Below are 20,604 nucleotides of genomic sequence, written 5' to 3'. Positions count from 1 at the left end.
CTTGTTACAATTTAAAAGTTGTTTAGAATAGAACAAAATCTGTTTGTATTTTTCTTTGGCCCATCATGTTCATCATAATCGACCTTTGCTAAGATTTCCTTTGGCCATCCCTTCAATCTAGGCGACCTAGCAAGTGAATTCTTTCAGGGATAAGGAAAATGCTGATCTTCTTGCTACCTCTTTCACCTGATTCCTCCTTAGAGGAGGGAAATACCCATGACTAATGTTGTCCCCATACTCAAGGGAACTCACCACTTACCAGGAGGAGCTAAGCATATGATGGGAGGCGTTGGCATCTTTAAGATTTCTCTCTATATGGAAACTACGACTGGATTTCGGGCAATGAACACCATCATCAAATATGTGCAACACTTGGATTTGGCTATGGCTGAAGGCCTTCCATTGATATTTACCTTTCCAATGTAACTCATGTTAGTAGAATACTGTAATGTGCTTTCTTATATGCATTGTCACCATCCTTCTTTTGTTTATCCACCGTTTTGTATTTTTATATTCTGGATTAACTCTATCAGTAGCAGAGAAATTGAACAGAGCTACTGCATACCATGCTTTCTGTATCCACCAAAGGGTTTGATCAACATAAACAGGACACAAGCCCCTTCTCTAAAATGCATCATTTTCTTGTATAAAATTTGTTCAATCGCATGACCCATGTCACAAATGATTTATAAATGTTATATTACGACAAGAAATTTCCTCTTCCTCTCAGGATCAAAGAAAAGCAGTAGCTATGAGTTCGTGGCGTTGGGTTCTCCTGCATTCCAGCTTTGAGTTGGTGCCACTTGATCATGAAAAGGTATGTAATCCTGCACAAACAAATTTAAGTTTCATCTCATCGATGTCAATTATGTTATCTTTGTTGAGGAATGAAGCTTTAGATTAGAGATACCTCCATCTTCTGTATCAGCTCTCTAGCAGTTTTTGCAGAGACTACAATGCTTCTAGCTGATGGCTTAATGAATCCCTCTTCTACACCTTTGTCAAATAACCCAAGCAAGCAATCATAGTAGCCATCTACATTTAGGAGACCCACCTGTTTGTGTTTATACATTTGACATTAATTATCATATAGGCTCTTAACAGTAAAGTAACTATACATAGATTTTGTTTATGGGATAGATAAGCAGGCTTCCCTTGAGCCCATTTCCAGTAAAAAAAATGAACTTCTGGATCCAAAATGAACCTTTAGGGCCAGCTAGGCATATGTTTGTAAAATAGTTTTTTTTTGTTTTTTCATAGCAGAAAGGAGTTTTGCAAGTCAAAAAGCATGTCCAACAAATTGTAGATTGAAAACAGTTTTTTGAGAATTTGTTATAAAATAGTATTTTTTATAACAAATTTGAGGTATTTTCAAGTGTTCTTTTATAGAGTATTCTCAGGGGCAATTCGAAACACAGAGAATAGGTCTAAAGCATTGCATTATCTATAAAATCAGAGTGCCTTCGCAAAGAAAGCATAAAGAAAACTACTGTTTAGAATTGAGTTCCTGGATGGGATTTTACTCTTCAAATCAATAAAGAACTGTTCCTAAGAACTGTTCTCAAAACTCGAGCTCTTGGATAGAATTTTACTCTTCAACTTGATAAATAACTATTCTTAAAAACTGTTGTTAAAACTTGATATTTAGACAAATAGAATACAAGAAACCCTTATAGAGGAGTCATTCATTGGTGTGGGCGACAACTTGATCATCCATACCCTGGTCCTAGTCCTAAGTCATTAAGATTTTGTTGTGATTGGTTTGTTTAAAGTAACAACCAAATGCTCATTTTTTGGGCCTCCCTAACACAGATGTGGCTTATATCATCAAAGGTTTGCTTTCATGCATAAAAAGTATTTTATGTTGAATTTAACTTTTAAAATGATGAAATTAAAATAATTCATAAAATATGAAGAATAAATATCTTTAATTTTATATAATATTGTACAATATATTGCTCACCGTTAACATATTTTAATAAATAAAAAAATGCATTGCAATTATTGCTGCAGTAACCTGTCTGTGACAAAGTCCAAGCATTGAAGCAAGTGATGGATTATCTTTGAGAGTTGTCTAAGAACATTGAACTCGTCTTCAGGCCAATGATAATTTGATTTTTTGTCTTAACTTGGAATGAAAAGTGTACTCACAATTCTCTTTTCAATTTTGGTCTCATGATGGAAAGTACAACTGAGAAAACAATTTAGGGTTTTTATTTATTAAAAAAGAAAATGGGTGTCAAGGACTCAAGTCTATCTCGAATCTCATGCCTGTCCCTTTCAATTTGGATGGCTGTCAAATTCTACTAGCTAGATAATTGAACTATATTGCCATACAGCTATGAATTTCATTCTTGCTTTAAGAATTCCAACTGTTATGATTTGAAGTTTTTTCAAATTTCTTTATTTAATTGGGGTTCTCAATTTTCTTTCTTTTTCAGTATTGAATTTGGGGTTCTAGGGTGGGTTTTGTTTTGATTTTTTGTTTATCCCTTTGCGTAGGATTGATGTGACAAGGGAAAATCAATGGAAAAAAATCTAGGATTAACATGAAGAGGATGAAAAATAAAGGTCAAAGATTTTGTAAGTCAGTGTGTAAGGACTAAGGAGTGTACAATGAGAATTGAGATAAATCTCATTGCAAGAAAATGAGAAATCAAAATCTATTGACGGAAAGTAGATTTTGATTTTTTGATTTTGATTTTGATTTTTTATTTTTGTGAGAATCAAAACTTTATTTTCAGTTTTGATAACTAATTAAAAATATAGGAAATAAAAATAACATCTTATTTCTATGCTTATGGAAATATAATGAAAACATCTAATAAATTTTTTTTGAAAATATAATGAATATTTATTAGGAAAAAAAAAACACTTATAGGTTTTTGCAAATATGCCAAAATTTTGTTGTTATAAAAATTTTACAAATATATCAAAATTTTATTTTAGTAAAAAAATGTTGTAAGTGAAAAAAATCATTTTTGGTTGTAAAGAATAAAAAACTACATTCTAGAAGAATTTGTAAACCATCCAAATTATTGTAGGTTTTATGAGATGTGAAACAAAAGTTTCCATATCAAAGTAGATTTAAATAGTAAAGAATTTAAAAGTTGATTTGATGTTGACCAAGAAATCTAATGAGGTGGGATCAAAAAATCCCATATGGATTGAGTGTCATGACTCATGAGTGCTTTAAATAAAACAAAAAATCAAAGTCATAGATGTTTCTTAAGGATCCAAAACACTTGCTTCAAAAAGATATAATAAATAAAAAGTTGAAGGAGCTTCATTGATAAGCTTGTGGAAATTATTTTAAAATATTAGGCTAAGGTCAATGACTCAATGGCAGCATCTTATATGCTTTGTTTTGGTGTGGAGGGGAACTTACAAAAATAAAATAATAATAATAATAATAATAATAATAATAATAACAACAACTTAACCAAACCCCTACTACTTTTTTGAATAAAATAAAACAATATTTAAAAATAAATAAACTAATAAAATTGACTTACTGGCTTATCATGGATCCCAAGCTGAGCCCATGCTATCACCTCAAGGAGTTCCTCCATTGTTCCATACCCACCTTCCACCAATAACCCATAAAAAATATTAAATACAAAAAACCACCCCCATCAACAATAATTAAAAAATATTCTTAATTTTGCATAAAGTTACATGATAAGAGAATATATATGAATATGTAAAAAAGGTAGAAGAGATAAATCATAGTTTGATTGATTAATAAATTTAATGAAACCTCAGGATCTTAGTAGTCCAATAACTTCATATGATAATTATTATTATTAGTTTAATCAAAAGTAGCAATTAGTTTTTCTCTTTTATTTCAATACTACAACTCTGATGATGGTAAAAAGTCTCTCCAAGGAAGAACACTCTGATCTTCTTCTGGAAGAATTCCCAACTCCACTCTTTTGTGAAGTAAAAGTAAGATGATTTTGGTTTATATATAGAAATGAGAGAGAGACATACCAGGAAGTGCAATGAAGGCATCAGCCCTAGAAGCCATTTCTGCCTTTCTTTCATGCATGTCAGAAACAATCACCACTTGCCCAACCGCATGCCCTGATATCTCTATTGGAACCAGAGCCCTTGGAATCACTCTTTTTTAACGAAAGATAATACAAATAAAATCAAAACCCACAAAATAAATAAATAAATAAAAGTTAGTTTCTTTTTCTTTTCTTTTTTAATCAATTTTGGTTGATGATCCACTTACCCAAGAACATGGCAGCCACCATCATAGACCTTCTGAGAAACCAAACCCATTAGCCCAACACTCCCTCCTCCATAGATGAGATCCATCCTCCTCTCAACCTGCAATTCCCAATCTCAAAAAACCATTGTTGAACTTTTGTATGGACGATAATCAAAGAAGATAAAAAACACAATAATAATGATAATACCATTTCTCTTCCAAGATCAAGAGCTGCATCACTGAATATCTTTCTGTTCCCTGAATTGCTTCCACAGTACACACACACCCTTTTGAACTTTCCCATTACTATTTTGCCTCTTCACCTCCTCCAAAACCACTCCACATTTCTTTTTTAGGAGCCAAGTCTTCTCATCAGTCCCCACCCTCCATATATATATATATATATATATATGAAATATGGCATGTGAGGTAGACAAGTTGTATTGGGATTCTTTAGAATTTGAGAGAGTATTCTTGGGGTTTTTAGGAGAGTATATATACCATGTGTTGTGTTTTGTGTTCTGTGGTTAAAGAAGCATTTAAAAGAAGAGAGAAAAAAAATGAGAAGATTGATTGATTTTCCATCATGAATGATAATGTTGGTACTTGAGTCAAAGGAGATTCTCACTTTATTTTCGATCTTTTGTTTTTTTATATCCAATTTGTTTGGTGGGTCCAGATGTGAACAACTGTTCATTTTTTTTTGGAGGGTAGGGGGAGATTCATCTCCTCATTGCTATTTAAATTCAAAACCCTAATTTGGTGGTTTGTTTTGTATCACTGATTTTTTTTTTTTTCTTATTTTTCTTTAATTTTTTGGGGGGTTGCTATCATACTGTCCCTTGGCACACCCATTGAGGTGGCGACTGAATTCAATTAAATATTTTCTATTTTTATACTTTCTCCTTTTAGGAAAATATTTTGACTATTTTTCCTCCCATGCTTTTAAAGGGGAAGGACATAATCAAAACAGAAGAGATTTTGCGAGCTCCAATAAAGTTTGAATAAGATATATTTATAGAACTTCCGTTGAAAAGAAAAAGGTAAAATAATTTGAAGATTTGAAGTTTTTTTTTTTTTTTTAAATTAGGATTATTTATTTCTCCCATTAATTGAGATTACAGGTATTAATCCAAAGAAGATTATTTGTGAAACAAAATAATAAGGTTGTAGGCCAAAAAAAAAAGAGAGAGAGAAGGAGGGTTGAAGTGTGCATGAAAGATGGGTCCACCAAGGAACCGCCACCAAACAATTATTAATTCCCATGTTAAACATATTTTAAAATCATAAGAAAACCCTTTAAACTCAAAGTAGACGATATTTATAGGATGATTATAAAAACTTATTGCATATCTTCATAAAATGAAATCACCTTGCACAATTGTGTTCTGAGTGCAACCCTGTTTTCTGCAACAAGTTACATTATTTTCTAATATGGTAGGAGACAAGAATGTGAAAAGCATTCGTCTTGATAATTATGTTAATCCGGAATTTTCGTGACAAAATTAGTAGTTTTCATGATTGATAAGATGATGGTTGAAGGCATTCATCATTGCCTCTTAACCACCATTGAAAGTGTTGAAAGTGAACATGTACCCCACAGTTGCTGTAATATAAAGATGGGACAAACAAATCCAAAATCTTATCCAACATAATGATGCAGAGGAAAATTTGTTCAAGACTGTTACAACAACCAAGTGCTTGTCGGTCTACTTAATTCCAAACCGAGAAAGTTAAACAGGCCTAACACCCAGATTTGTGTTGGTTTAAGCTTTGTTTATTATACAAGAACGGTGTAGAACAAACAAGATGGGGCTAAAAGATTGTTCGAAAATGTACTGCTGGTGTGAGCTTTAGCTTTCCAGGAATCGGCATGAAATGCTGTATTCACTTTGAAGTATGCTGGCTTCAGTGGTAATGTTGTGAGCCTCTGCCTTCTAAGACTTCAATCAACTTTGAAATGAATCAATGTTTGTATAAGAAGTGGTCTGATCAGCAGCAGTGTTGAGAAATGGACATCTTGAAGCGCCAATGAATAGCAGTGGATCAATCTGACAAGGGATCAGATGAACTTCATACAGAAACACTAGCTTTAGGTGAGGCATGGCGCGCTACAAATGACTCAACAAGCGGGTTCACAAGATTAGGTGCTTCATCCTACACACACACGCACATACATTAACAGATGATCTTAGTTAGAAATCATCACAAAACAACAAGAAATCACAGTCTTTTCTGCATACTAGGTCCCAGATGAGAGAGAGAGAGAGAGAGAGAGAGAGGGAGAGAGACCTGAGGGCAGTGGCCAACATCAGGAAGGACAATGAAATCTTCAACAGAATCAAATTTCCCATAGGCTCTTCCAAGCTCAATGGGCTCCCATGGATCCTTGTCACCCCATGCTATCAAAACAGGGCACTGCAGTGAACAGAAAACCAGGAAAAAGGCACAAATTTGTTTTGTCAAAGACGATATCTAACAGAAGGGTGATAGTAGTTAGCATACAAGGCATACTTTTCGAAAAACTGACCTTTACTTGAGGTAGAAGTTCCTCAGGAAGAGGGCCCCCTGAGTAACAAATGAACTCTAGAAAAACATCCACTGCACCAGGCTCCAGCCCAGGGAGAAGGATCTTCTGAACTAGTTCCTCTGTCACCTGTGATGTGTCATGGTAACACTGGAACAGAATTCATCAGAATGAATCAAGTTCTTTGTGAGGCCTATGCACTATACTTTCTTCTACCGATGACTTGTCTATCATCATCCCCTTTTAAACAGAAAATCAAAATACATCCATATCAACATAGAGGAATACCTGGCAAAGAATACTCTTCACAGACTCTGGTGTGGCAACACTTCTGTAGAAGAATCTGCCCATAGCGGTGTTCCTGCCACAATAGCATGACTACCTAAATTCCAGAGATCACGAGCTCACAACTCTGAAGCATATAGAAGATAACCCATTTTACCTGAGCAAATTCTGGAATGATCTGATAACCGGTTTTCCATACCAAGGCTGCTTCTTGATATGAAGCATACGAAGAGAGATATTTAGAAGCATGATGCCCTTACAGATCTGTGGCTCCATAACTGCTGCCTGAAGGCCAACAAGTCCTACAAGAAGACCGTATAAAAATATTAGCTTCTAAACTTTCGAATGAAATTCTGTAAATTCACCCAGTTGCTGTAAGGATGAAAGAAACACCAAAGAGGACTTGGAAGTAAAAAGGACATGTTTAAGAATCAAAACCAATAGAGGAGGACTAAGAACATAAGAACCAAATATTAAAAAGGGCTGTCACCTCCAATGGAATTGCATATAAAGAACGCTTCATCTTTGACCACATCAGTACAGAAATCGTTTAGCTGGGTGGCCCACGTCTCGAATGTATAGAAGTAATCAGCTCCAAAATTGCGAGGATTTGGTTTGTCTGAGTAGCCATAACCAATAAGATCAATTGAGTATACCCTATGAGATTTTGCAAGAACTGGAACATTTTTCCTCCAATGATCACTGTTAAGAGAATTGAGTGAGTCACAACTACTGATATATGCACATTCAAGATGCAGTTATAAGATCTGAGAAACAAAATTGCAACAATCAACAGTTCATATATGACAAACATGCAAAGGCTATAAACTTAAGTCCTGGCCTTTTATTAATATTACTCTGCATCAAGGACCAGGTCTGCTCATGGTTCCTTTCCTTAGATATGAAATCAATCAACTCAACATTTCATTTTTCATCATCTGTGATGTAAAGGGATAATTGAAACATGACCAAAGAACTATAAATCATATGGTTTTCCATTGATCTGGGTCCTTTTATATTACAAGCCACTGTAAGGGATGCCTCAGGGACCTCCCCACCAGTGTCACCTCCACCTTAGCAAACAGGAGAATGTTAACATTCATTGTAACTTCCCCTCAACTTTCTCTGCACAAACAAACATGATCAAATTTTAACTTTCTGGTTCTCTTCTTCTGTTCTCTCCTGTGGTTCATTATCTAGTGTGATTTTAAATGTAACACAGTGTCAAAGGGTTTCCGAAACCTCATAAACGTTAAGAGCATTTTTGTAAGTTAATAAAAAGATCTTAAATTTCAATTCTATACCAATAATCTGCCATTCACTAAAGTTAAGGTGTGCGCCTCAGAAATAGGGTAAGCCTCAAGTATTGCAGCATGTGATTCATTCCTTCATCAAATTGTTGGCATGAACCAACAGCCATTTTGCCTCAAGCAAGCCAGAAGACTTGAGCTAAATTTCTCTTTTGAAATGAAAGGTCATAGCATATGATCTATATATATGTTTAGAAACAACAATTGCTGATAAACAAGATTATCATAGGTTCAAGAGAAGGAAAAACCAAAAAAGGTAAAAGTTCAAATTGTGACACTTCAGCCTATACATGAAAATAATCACAAGGCATGATATTAGCCAAAGGAAAAAGGAACCCAAAGGAAGAATCTAAAATGTAAGTTGATGTCACTCAAACTACTTTGTAGGTTTCCCACCTCTGTAGAAAACATAGACCACTCCAAAGTTGAAGTTTCCATGAAGACAAAGAATAGAAGACATGACTATGAATAAAGCAAGTTCTTGGTAAGCAACCTGTGTATTTAATACCTAATTAGCAGTCTGCTAATGAGAAGCAAAATGTGAGTGATGTAGACCTGTTTGCTCCAAAACCATGAACTAGAACCAATGCAGGGCCACTGTTCCCCGCACACTGATAGCGAATCGAATAACCCCGCCAGTTCCATGTGCTATAAAAACAGCAGAAATCACATTGAAAATTTAGCAAAAGAGATTGATATAACTTTACCATCATAATCAAAATTTTACAATACTAAAATGTTGAATAACATAAAACCAAGGCTCTATGCAGTAGACCTACTTCACTGATCAACCAACCCTAACTGTGCCACATCAACAATTCTTACTACATTTGTTCAGTGAAACCATTTACAATTTTGCTTAGATCTATAAAGAAGTAAACCTCATTTATAGAAATAATATGATTTTTTTTTTTTAACTGATAAGTAAGATTTTCTGATCAAGGAGAAAGAGAAAAGAGACATTATGTCCGCACTCTATCAATGAAACAAGCCCAAGTCACAAAGGGGAAAGGAAAATATATGCTATACCAATTGGCAGTAAGTTGGCTTACATGATCACGTTCAATAAATTCATCAAAGAGTATCATAATTAACTTACAAGTTTTTTGAGAAACCTCATAATCTGTTTGGCAGCTAAGAAACCAGAGTAAAAGAAAGAAAACATCCAACTTTGCAATATTTCAGTTCTCCACAAACAGAGCTAAAAAATGTGGAAGTTCCAAGTTAATTTTCCTTATCTTCTCTACAATTTTCTTGTCAACCAAATAGAGCTTAAATGTGCCCTTAAAATTCAATCTAATTCTAACATATGGTACTGTTTAATTTTCCTTTCCTCCATTTTCTCACCAACCAAACAAAAACCTATCCAAAACACTCAGATACACACCAACCCAAATCTCAAATCAATCCAAAACCCTCAAAACTATAAAAAGGAAAGAGAGAGAACATCAATTAAAAGCATTACCAGCTCTGAACCCCAAGTTCTGGGCTGTTTTTCAGAGTGTCCCGAGATGAATCATCGACTGAATAATCATTCAAACGAGAAAACACGACAGACCCATTTGGTCGAAAGCGTGAAAATCTGGAAATGGAAAGTTTTTGAAGATGGGTTTTACCAATATTGATCGACGGAGCAAATTTTGTGGCTCTTTGAATAGGAAAATCAACTTTTGAGAATGGTAATAGTATTGATGGGCAACTGGTGCTTGCCATAGCTTAGTTTGATGAGAGAAGGAGAAGCGATTTACAGAGAGTTGAGGAAGAAAATAAGTGATAAAACAATCAAAATTCTGGTGGTTCCTGTGGTACTGGCTGAATTGTTAGGCTTTGTTTCTCCTTCAGGGTCTGTTTGGCAGGATGCTCTCTAAATAATAAAAATAAATAAATAAAGTTAGTTTTCTATTTGCTGATCATTTCGAAAATTATTTTTAAAAAATAGTTTTTGAAATGAGTCGTTAAAGACTAAAGTCACTTGTGAATTATTCTTAAGAACAAGAAATTATATATTTATACACAATGTAAAAAATCTCCAAATATTGATCATATTTCTTAAAAAAAAAAATAGTTTTAAGAATAATATCCAAACAGCCCTTTTTCTTTAAACTAGTGTCGGTTGTTTTTTTTTTATTAAATGAAAATTTTAGATAATGTTCAGTTTGTTTATGTTCTTTTAACAAAAGTTTTTTCATCTACCTTTTATGAAAATGTTTAATAGAATAATATTAAAAATATTTGAACATAATTTAGAAATGATATTATTTTTTTTTTTTTAAAATTAAGGAATAATTTGAACAGGATGAGGGTGAATGAATGATTTTTTTAATTTATGAGAATATTTATTTTAAATTAATAAATAAAAAAATTCAAAACCATCCTTAATTTTTGCCACATTAGTTCATTGTGTAGTTGTGTAAATTTGGCACATGGGCCTCAAACCTCACATGGGGCGGCCCAAAATTTTGATATCATAGGCCCATATTTAAGCCCTGCCTAGCCTTCATACGCCCAACCCAAGTCCAGCTCAACCCTCACCCAAACTCAGCCCTTGCCCACAAGTCAAAAGAAAAAAGGACCCAAAAAAAAAAAAGGAAGACCCCGACCGCTAACTATTTTTTATAACAATTTCCAAGAAAAAAAAAAACATGAAAATATGTTTTACAATAAAAAGAGAAAGCAATTTTTTATTATAAAAACAAAAAAACATAAAGCGTTTTTACTTTTTTAGACATCTTGTGGTTACTTTTAGTTGTTTTTACTTTTTCTTTTTTAGGAATATTTTAAAAAATAATTATAAAAGTAAGAAGAAAAATTAAAAATAAATTACTATAAATAAAAATTATTTTTTAAATATAAAAAATAAGTTAAAAATATTTCAAGTTTTAAACATATTTAGGTTTAAAATATTTCAAGTTAAAAATAATTTTTGAAAATTATTTAATGGTAGAAAATAAAAAATAATGTTTTGATAGTGAAACATTTTTTCTTCGGATTTGTTAATCCTATTTTCCATTTTTTATTTTTTTAAAAAAAATAAAACTGTTCTAAAAAATAATATCAAACAAACCCTGAAGAATTCTCAAAAGTTGTTTTTCAAAAACTGATTTGGAAAAGAAGTGTTGATTAGATTTAACAGTTTTTGGGGGTATAAGGGAATATCAGTTTTTGTAGAATGAGGTTGAAATGTTGGTTTGAGAATAGGGTAGTTGGCAATAGAGCCAATTTTCCTGCTTCTGTTGTTGGGGAGAAACCTAAATCAATCAATATATATTATATGTCTTTCATTGATCGGACGTTTTCCTGTCATTTCAAATGTTCATTCCTACCAAATTTCCCTGTTGACTTTCTGCTGACCAACTTCATTTCTTCGATTGTTGTTAAAATATTTTTAGTATTTTTAAATATTTTTAAAAATTATTTTTATCTATAACACGTTATTTTTATTTTTATTTTTAAATATTATATTTATATAATTATTTTTTTAAAATAAAATAATTCTCAAAACCTATTTTGATTAATCAAGCATGTTTGCATTTTTTTTAATTTTTTTTTTGTAAATATAAACAAGACGAATCTTAAAACTATTCTTAAAAATGATTTTTCAATTATTTAGATGACAAGACAATTTTAAATTTTTTAATTTATGTTTAACAAATATTGAACAAAAAAAAAAATCTAAATATGGGTTATTTTTTACAATAAATTTTAGAAAATGTTAAAATATATATTTATATATATATATATTACCACCTTTGTGGAAAATAAAATAAAATAAAACAAATAAACCAAACTATTTTTCATATTTAAGTTTTTAAACAAAATTTTATTCACCAAAATAATTTCTAATTATTTTTAAAAACAATTCTTAAAAACTTTTTTTTTATAATTGTTTCATAACCATTTCCAAATTGACACTTAATCCCATTTTGCTAGTCAATTTAAAAATGATTTTAAAATATTAAAATTATTTTCAAAAATTAATTTTTAGAATTGTTTTTAAAAAACATTTATCAAATATGCATTATTTCTCTCGCGAGTCAGGCAACCAACGAGTTTTTCATACGAGAAATTTATTAAGTGTTTTTTGAGAACACAATAATACAATTCGGATTAACTAAGAAACAAACAGGGCCTTACATTTTCAGAGTTTTGTGGGTGCTAGTGTTTTGTAAAGTGGAATTTCAATTGAGATTTGATATGGAGAAGGGTAGGTCAAGCCATTCAAAATAAGGGCATTTCACACTTTGACTGTGGGTTATTGGCAATTGGGTGTGAGGATAAAGCTTTGATTTTTCCCATTAATTGTGTGCCTTCAATTTTTGAAGCAATGTCTCTCAATAATGTTATAGTATAACTGTACAACCACAGTATATTGAATCTTATATATATATATGGGAAATTCTATGGTGCCGAGGGAGGTAGCATGCCTCGATTTTTTTTAGCCGTTGGATGAAAGATATTAAATCTCAGCCATCCAAAAGAAAATGAAAAAATGAAAAAAAAAAAAAAAAAAACTGGTACATGTTGCCTCCCCTTCTCAGTCCATTTTCCCGTTTTTTCTCTCTCTTTCCTCTTGGTCTCTCCCTCTCTCAGCCCCTTTTCCTGTTTTTCCCCTCTCTTCTCCTCCATAGTCGACTATGTCCCCATGCTCTCATCTCCATTCATCATCCTCCATAGCTGGCTATTGTAGCTGTTGTTCTCCATTCTATTCTCTCACCCATTTCCTCTAGCATAACCCTATATATATATATATAATTTTTAAAAACTTAAAATATTAATTAAATATCATATAGTAAAAAAGTTAAATAACTAAGTAATTTTTTTAATATTTCATTATAAAGATTAAAAATATTTTATTATTAAAACATTAAATAAAAGAATTAATAAGTGTAAATTAAATTTATAAACATATTATAATATAAATCAAATAATTAAATTAATTAACTCTATAAAAAAAACCTTGAAAGTTTGAGCAAATAAAAAGAATTTTAAAATAACATATTTATAAATTTAAAATCTAAAATAGGTTAAATGTGTTATAATTATATTAACATGTTTAATAAGTTGGAATGTATTAACGGATTAAAACCATGTTAATAATTTTAATGGGTTATTCATATCCATTCATTCACAATCCAACTTAACTCACTTATTAAACTAGTTATGGGTTATATCATTTTATCCTTATAATAAATGGGTCATATTTATGAACCCGACCCGACACAACCCATTGTCATCTCTAATTATCAATAAGATTATATTTACTCCTCAATGTGTGTATTAACTTAGAGTAGTAGTAATGTAAAGTAATGCATAAGAAATAAACCCATAAAAAAACCCTAGCAATAAAAAATGTTTGAAAACAAACCATTTTTAAAGAGCCAAAGCATCAAAAGGGAGCATGGGTAATAAATTTTGTAGCAAGAAACTTGGGGTTTGGGACACAAGTCCCAAAACTGCAGGGGTGCCCCTAACTCCTTGAGCTGATAGGCAGTTGAGGCCTTAACCGATGGGACTGACCAAAAAGAAGAAAGGTTGGTCTGTCTAACGGACAAATTTTTGACCCCCTCTCCTCACCGGTAAGAATGTTTGGTCGGGCAGATTCAAATGGGACTATTTGCGGACAACCCAATTGAGAAAACATAAAACCCAACGGTCGGTCCAACCAAACTACCCAACCATAAGGCCAATTTTACATGCTTAAGGGTCACAAACCGTGTTGAATATAAAGAATTTCTGAACTCCCTTTGATGCCCAAGAGCTCTCTTCTCTGTTTCTATCCCTTTTCCCCTTCTCTCTCTTTTTCTCTTTTCTTCTAAAAAGTTTGGGTTCCTGAGATTTCCATGACCCCATGTTCACCATTGTGTCCTCATATGCCACTGCATTTTGCTACAAACGATAGAAGAGGCTTTAGAAGTTCTATAAATACCAAAGTTTCTTCGGGTTTTTGAGGTAAGCTCTTTTCCTTCTTGAAGTTTTGTATCATATGAGAAATGCTACTTCTTTTCCTTTCATTTGTCTACTATCATTGGTTTCGTGCTCTCTATGAACGAATGGATATATACAACTACTATCTTTTGCGTTTATGTTCTTTGTCTATGAAAAGATAAAAGAGTATCTTTAGAAGAATTTTTTCAAAAAATATTAATCAAAACACTTGATTTTTTTTAGTTCATTATGGTTTCAGAGGTAGAAAACCCTACTAAGAAAACAAAATCAAAACATGATAGAAAATTTCATGCTATGACACGTTCAATAGGCAAAACAAAACCAAAAAATTATACTTAATAACAAATTGTGACATTACTTAACTCGATGATGAGCATATTCATTTCTTTGGATTCTTTTGGGGTTGTGCCAATTATTCAATATTAGGGCTTAGACTCATGCATTTTTGTTTGAAACAATGTATTTAGGAATTAAAGAGGAATTAAAAATAAAAATATGAAGGACCCAAATTTATTGTCAAACTTAGTAGTTTATTGAGTGAAAATAAATAATAGTAAAGTGTCATTTTTCAACCTAAACCCCATATTTAAATGGCTACAAAGATTCAAAGTTTGTCATCTTCACAATTAATTAAGGTTTTGTTTTCATTTGTCAAAAAGTTAAACAAAATCATTACCAAAATACCCTTTTATCTATGATAACAAGAAGATTAAGCATCTTTTCACTATAAATTTCTAAAGTTTAAGAGATGATTATTACTTGTGTCCATTCATGCAAACAAGAAAGCAAAATTAGGGTTTTATCACCCATCATTTCTACCAGAAGGCACATGCCTTCCAACTCCTTGGGTGGTCCATTTTTTTTTATTTTCTTTGTCTTTTTACCCTTTAAACATGGTATATTTCCGAAGTATGTTTAAGAAAACCACTTCGATGGTGGTATTCTTATTCTTTTCTAATGTCAACTCTGCACAATTCTTTGTCCTCTCCTACCGTTTTTCTGTACATGCATGTTTGGTTTGGAGCAAATTTTGGAAGCAGTTTTTTTGCTTCCAAAAGCAAGAAAAACACTTTAAAATTGCAGATGATGATCTCTTACATGGAAAGTGGGAATTGATGATATGATGATTGTAGAAAGGGGGGAGTCTGAGGGTCAAAGGCTCCACCTACTGAGAGTCAATCAACTACCAAAGTGATCAAGTAGGAGAAGAATGGTAGTTAGTTGAGTTGAGGGTCAGATATGAGACTGAATATTAGGTCAAACGTCACAAAATCTCCTCAACCACTAGATTTGTTTTTTGAAAACAAAATTAAAAAATAAAAATGAAAACACAAATCTTTGTGTCAGACAGTCAGTCAAGTTGGGAATCCATGGTATGGTCAAAGGCTCAAAAGTGGGATTAGGTTGTGGCCCAAGTTTGACCCAACCCAGTTGTTTGGGTTTTGGGGGCCTGGGCCCAGAGCCAAGATATGTGTGTTGGACCATTGGGCTAAGATGATTTCCACCAGGTAGGCTGGCCCAATTCTCAGCCCATTGCACTTGGATTCTAAGGTCTTCTTAAACCTAGCCCTATACATCCTAGCACACTTTTGGGATTCCATTTGGATCAAGGAAGGTATCAAAGAAACAAAAGTATAGAAAGGATTACAAATTCTCTTGATTTATTGTGAAAAAATGTGAATAAAACTCAAATATAAGTTTTTTTTTTTTTAAATATATACTTTTAGGCTATGTTTCGTTCTTGGAAAATTTGAGGGAAAATTTAAGGGAAAGAAAATAGAATGAAAGAAAAAATGAAGAAAAATAAAACATAGATTTAAAGTTAATAAATTACTTTTATTTGTTACTTCAAATTTGTTTACTTATTTTAACTTATTGATATAAAGATTAAATAATTTAGAAATGCATAAGTTTGTTACTAGTTTTGATTATATTTGATTTTCTTTGATATTTTTCATAAGACAACCAAATATGAAAAAAAAAAAATCATTTTTTAAGTATTTTTTTCTTTTCTTATTACTTTTTGAAAACCAAACATAACCTTAGATTCTTTGTTCCTTGTATAAAAAACAAGAAAATAAATAAATTTGAAGAAACATGGAAGAGAAACTTGTTAAGTTTATAAACCCATTTTTTCTCTTCCTTAACTTTTTCTTTCCTTCCATTTTATCGTTTTTCAAACAATTTAGGCTATCTTTGGATCTTAAAAAGTACTAAAGAAATAAAAAAAATGATTTTTTGATGTTTGGTTTTATCATAGAAAACACTAAAGAAAATCAAATTTAACTAAAATTAGTTAGAAACTTATATATTTCTAAATTATCAAGTCTTCATATAAAAAAGTTGACATAATGGAAATAAATTTAAAGAAATATATAAAAATAATTTATTAACTTTAAATCTATTTTCTATTTTCCTTCATTTATTTCCTTCTTTTTTTTCTCCCTATTTTCTTTTCCTAACATTTTCCTTCAACTTTCCCACGGACCGATGATGAGATAATTTTGGAAAACAATTGATGAATCTATCTGCTCTATATATATACACGCATGAGAGGATGTTGTCTATATATATGGTAAACTTTCTATATTATTGGTCTATTATATAACAGCTTAAATTTTTTATGACCTAATCCAACACTATACAAGAGTGCATGCGCACTTCTCACCAGAAGGTGGTAAAATGTCATACTTGTACACTTTGTGCACATGAACATGAGTCTTTTAAGAAGGCAAAACATATGTAATAGTATTAGGATGAATTATGAAGATGATAAGAGGCTGCTTAAATCTGAAATCTTTGTCAAGTTGTTGATGCTGAATCATGGTTCAGGAGTGAAAATGCGGTCGGTTTTACACACTCAAGATATCCCGATTCAGGCGGAGTACTTCAGTTGCAGAGCTTGGGACACTTCTTGGTCCACCATACATGACACCTAGTAAGTCATTTTTATCTTGTGTATTGATGCTTTATTGTTCTGCCATGCATGGTAATATTCATAGAAACCCTACTTTGTGATGGCTCCCCTCTAAAACACTGCCAAACCAGTAAATATGCTCAATTCTTCTAAATTCTTGGCTTGATTTATATTCTTTTGATATGAAATATGAAAAGGGTGGCACATATACATTCTGATGAACTCATAGGAAACTGATACTCTTGAAAAATCAACCATAAAAAAAAGGATAATTAGAGTGTTGCATTATTCCCATTCATGATATGTATGAATTCTCTCCGTGATATGAAACTCTTGATGAAGGATTTCATTACTAGTATATATATATATATAAATTTCTTTTTCATGAACTTTATTGAGGTTTATTTGGATAACTCGGGAAATTAGGCATATTGTTCTCAATGGTATAGTGAAAGGACACTCTTATAGCCTAAGAGGAAACCCTTAATTGATGATCTTTTGAGACTATGTTGAGCAATGCATTTAATTAACTAAGCCCTGGTCTCAAGCATATTCCATTGTGTGAGAGGAACTAGTAGGAGTAAGAGATACTCTAGCTTGAGTCCATGCATATATTAATTGGAGCAGTAATCTCAGAAACCCTAGGTGTCAAGTAGACTACCAGAGTGATCAAACTAAGAAGTTTGTTGCCTAGATAAGGAAATTGAGCCTGAAATACTAGTTTATACAACTTTTTCATAATTACAATCACGAGAAATCTGCAAAGACGATAATAACTTCATTTAGCGTATGGATTTGAGTGTGCCTGCATCAAGAAAAATTGTCAAAACTGTGCTGGTTAATCAAACTTTGAATAAGTTATATATATCCATGCTGCTTAGAGTCTGCCTTATAAACACTATATACATACATACACATCAATATTAGTTAGGATCTGGTTTCACTTTCTACAAATGCATATCAATATTATATTGATAAGGATTTGGTTTCCATTCTTATAAATTCATTCATGGAAGAGTTCTTCTCATGGCCTGTTGCATAGATATTATCTGCTTTGAGCTCCCCGCCTTTATAAATGTCAAGAATTCCACCTAAGTGAGTGAGATGTTGTAGTTTTAGTACTGGAGAATTTTGTAGAATGTTGATTAATTGTATCAGGTTGATTATGATCATAAGAAAGGAATTGCTAAAATAAAAGTAGTTTATTGATCATGCTTCTTCATTTCATATGTGATTTCTAGCACTGGTTTGTTGTCCTTGATCATTTCTTAATTGGCATATCTCCTATTTTGAAAAAAAATGCCTGAGAAGATGATGGTGAAATTAGTAAAGAAATTAAGGAAATGCATCAATTGCAGAACTTTCTCTAGCTTTTATCCTTTTGAATCTCATCACGAAAACTAACATGCATGAATATTGGAGTAAATTACCATGAAAAACAGTATGTTTTTGGTACGTAGGATTGAAGGAATTTTCGGAATTTGCATAAATATTGTGATGAACAACCGTGCTAAATTCAAATTCTTGATCGGAAGCGAAACACAATATCGTTTTTCTGAATCCATGATTCGTTCACAATACAAATAAAGCATACTAACACAACAACACAACCACATACATAAATTAACAACTCAAACCCTAGAATTCTTATTAACTATATATCTCATTGCAGGGTGTTGAAGCCAAATTGAAGAACACCGGCCGTCAGAACCGCTTATCAGGTTGATCGTTAAACCTCTTGGAGTGATCGATTTGGCTAAAAGCAGACGTGGAAGTCATGGCTGCAGCCTCCCAGCTGGTACCGAACCCGAACGACTGGACTGAAGAAGTAGAGATCAAAGCATCGGAGCCCGGTGCAATGAGACCACCATGGTGCTGTTGTTGGAGATGGTGTTGTCCAGGAAACAAATCCTCATTGATCAATGAGTTCAAAAATGAAGAGAAGACATCATCGGTGCCACAGTTAAGGTCATCGTCTTCTTCGTTGTTGCTGCTCCTCAATCCGGTCCCGGAACCATCCGAATTCTGGATATTGGCACTGCCATCATTGCCAGCTGCCCCAATCTGATACTGATTGTCACTCTTGAAGTTCCCAGCTTCCTTGTTGGCTGCTGCTTTTTCTGAAGGAGAAGGATTAGGGTTGGGGTTAGGGTTAGGGTTCATAACAGCTTTTGCCTTTGAAGAAGAAGCTTTCACATCAACAGATGAATTAGGGTTCAATGGCTTATGGGTTCTCGGATCTATTCCCTGGCTGATCAGCTTCTTGCTCAGGTGTGTGTTCCAGTAGTTTTTTATCTCATTATCCGTCCGGCCCGGAATTCTTCCGGCAATCAAAGCCCACCTGAAACCCCATATCCGAAAAAACCCTAGTTAGCATCCAAACTGCATATTCCTGCTCAAACCGTACGTCAAAAACCAAAACCAAAACCCAAATCCAAACTGCATACATTCAAACCCTAGAACAGAAAAATGAAAGAATATATGAGTATATAAGCAAAACCCTAAAGCCCGAACCCCAGTTGAAATCCAAACTGCATTTAAATTCAAACAAATCACTGTGGAGATTGCAGCTCTGCAGCCAATACACAAACCCTAACCTGTTGCCGAGAAGTCGGTGGAGGCGGAGAATGAGATCCTCTTCATCGGGGGCGATCTGGCCGCGCTTGACGGAAGGGCGGAGGTAGTTCATCCAGCGGAGGCGACAGCTCTTGCCGCAGCGGAGGAGACCGGCGCGCTTCGGGAGGGTGCGCCACCGGCCTTCTCCTTCTTTCTTGATGTAATTGGCCAGAACCTCGTCTTCCTCCGGCGTCCATGGCCCCCTCTTCAATCCAACCTTGATGCAGCATGGTGTTTTTGAAGAAGATGAAGGTGGAGCTGATGCTGAAGATGCATTCCTCATCTTTCTTTCTTCTTTCTCTCTCGTCTTCTCTTTTCCTCTCTTTTTTTTTTTCTTTTTTCTCTCACTGATAGAGCTGATATTGGATTCACCTCTCCCTGCCTCTCTCCGCTGTACGTTGTTGTTGTTGGTAGTGTGTACAAAGGATACCTATCCTCACGCTCGCTTGGACAGCGAGAAATAACGCGCGGAAAATTTCTTTTCTTTTCCCGGAAAATTTACAGTCACTGACACTGCACTATATCCTCTGACAAACTGCACCTTAAGAGATTTTCTAATTTTTATTTATTTATTTTTATCATTTTTTTTACTAATAATTAATTTAAATCTCAAGACCATGATTTTTTTTGTAGAATTTTTTTTTATATTTAAAATAAAATAATTATTTTTGAAAAATAATATTGATATTTTAAATTTTCATTTAATATGAAATAATTTATTACAGTAATTAAAATTCCAAAATAATTTATCTTTTAATTTTAATTTTGAAATTGTTGTTTGAAT

The 20,604-nt window shown here is 32.9% G+C and overlaps 3 protein-coding genes and 1 long non-coding RNA gene across 5 annotated transcripts; 1 reads left to right on the top strand and 3 right to left on the bottom strand.

Moving 5' to 3' along the window:
* Positions 1 to 620: 620 nt before the first annotated feature.
* Positions 621 to 4,845, bottom strand: LOC100248535 (probable cytokinin riboside 5'-monophosphate phosphoribohydrolase LOGL1). Its single transcript, XM_002285680.5, has 6 exons — positions 4,428 to 4,845; positions 4,241 to 4,338; positions 3,994 to 4,124; positions 3,516 to 3,586; positions 911 to 1,054; positions 621 to 827 (listed from the first exon to the last, which is right to left on the bottom strand). Exons 1-6 carry the CDS (start codon positions 4,521 to 4,523, stop codon positions 750 to 752), a joined length of 618 nt encoding a protein of 205 aa, XP_002285716.2. The 5' UTR covers positions 4,524 to 4,845; the 3' UTR covers positions 621 to 749.
* Positions 4,846 to 5,841: 996 nt separating this feature from the next.
* Positions 5,842 to 10,195, bottom strand: LOC100253532 (pheophytinase, chloroplastic). 2 transcript variants are annotated; one of them, XM_010653076.3, is made up of 8 exons: positions 9,807 to 10,195; positions 8,897 to 8,989; positions 7,522 to 7,733; positions 7,189 to 7,333; positions 7,035 to 7,107; positions 6,750 to 6,896; positions 6,512 to 6,637; positions 5,842 to 6,376 (listed from the first exon to the last, which is right to left on the bottom strand). In XM_010653076.3, exons 1-8 carry the CDS (start codon positions 10,052 to 10,054, stop codon positions 6,293 to 6,295), a joined length of 1,128 nt encoding a protein of 375 aa, XP_010651378.1. In that variant the 5' UTR covers positions 10,055 to 10,195; the 3' UTR covers positions 5,842 to 6,292. The 2 variants fall into 2 exon arrangements, with proteins under 2 accessions (XP_010651378.1, XP_010651379.1); XM_010653077.3 differs by having other exon boundaries at positions 8,850 to 8,989; positions 9,807 to 9,922.
* Positions 10,196 to 14,063: 3,868 nt separating this feature from the next.
* Positions 14,064 to 20,317, top strand: LOC132253923 (uncharacterized). Its single transcript, XR_009465805.1, has 3 exons — positions 14,064 to 14,290; positions 17,120 to 17,225; positions 18,877 to 20,317. It is a non-coding gene; the product is annotated as an uncharacterized LOC132253923 (long non-coding RNA).
* LOC100232973 (MYB5b) lies at positions 18,775 to 20,128 on the bottom strand. Its single transcript, NM_001280925.1, is given in 2 exon segments — positions 18,775 to 19,545; positions 19,802 to 20,128. Coding segments are annotated over 2 exon segments (939 nt in total). The 5' UTR covers positions 20,104 to 20,128; the 3' UTR covers positions 18,775 to 18,908.
* Positions 20,318 to 20,604: the final 287 nt, after the last annotated feature.

This window comes from Vitis vinifera, chromosome 6, assembly GCF_030704535.1.
Source record: "Vitis vinifera cultivar Pinot Noir 40024 chromosome 6, ASM3070453v1".
NCBI classification, from domain to species: Eukaryota; Viridiplantae; Streptophyta; class Magnoliopsida; order Vitales; family Vitaceae; genus Vitis; species Vitis vinifera.
Note: the sequence above shows the minus strand (reverse complement) of the source record. Positions and strands in the feature narration are given on the sequence as shown.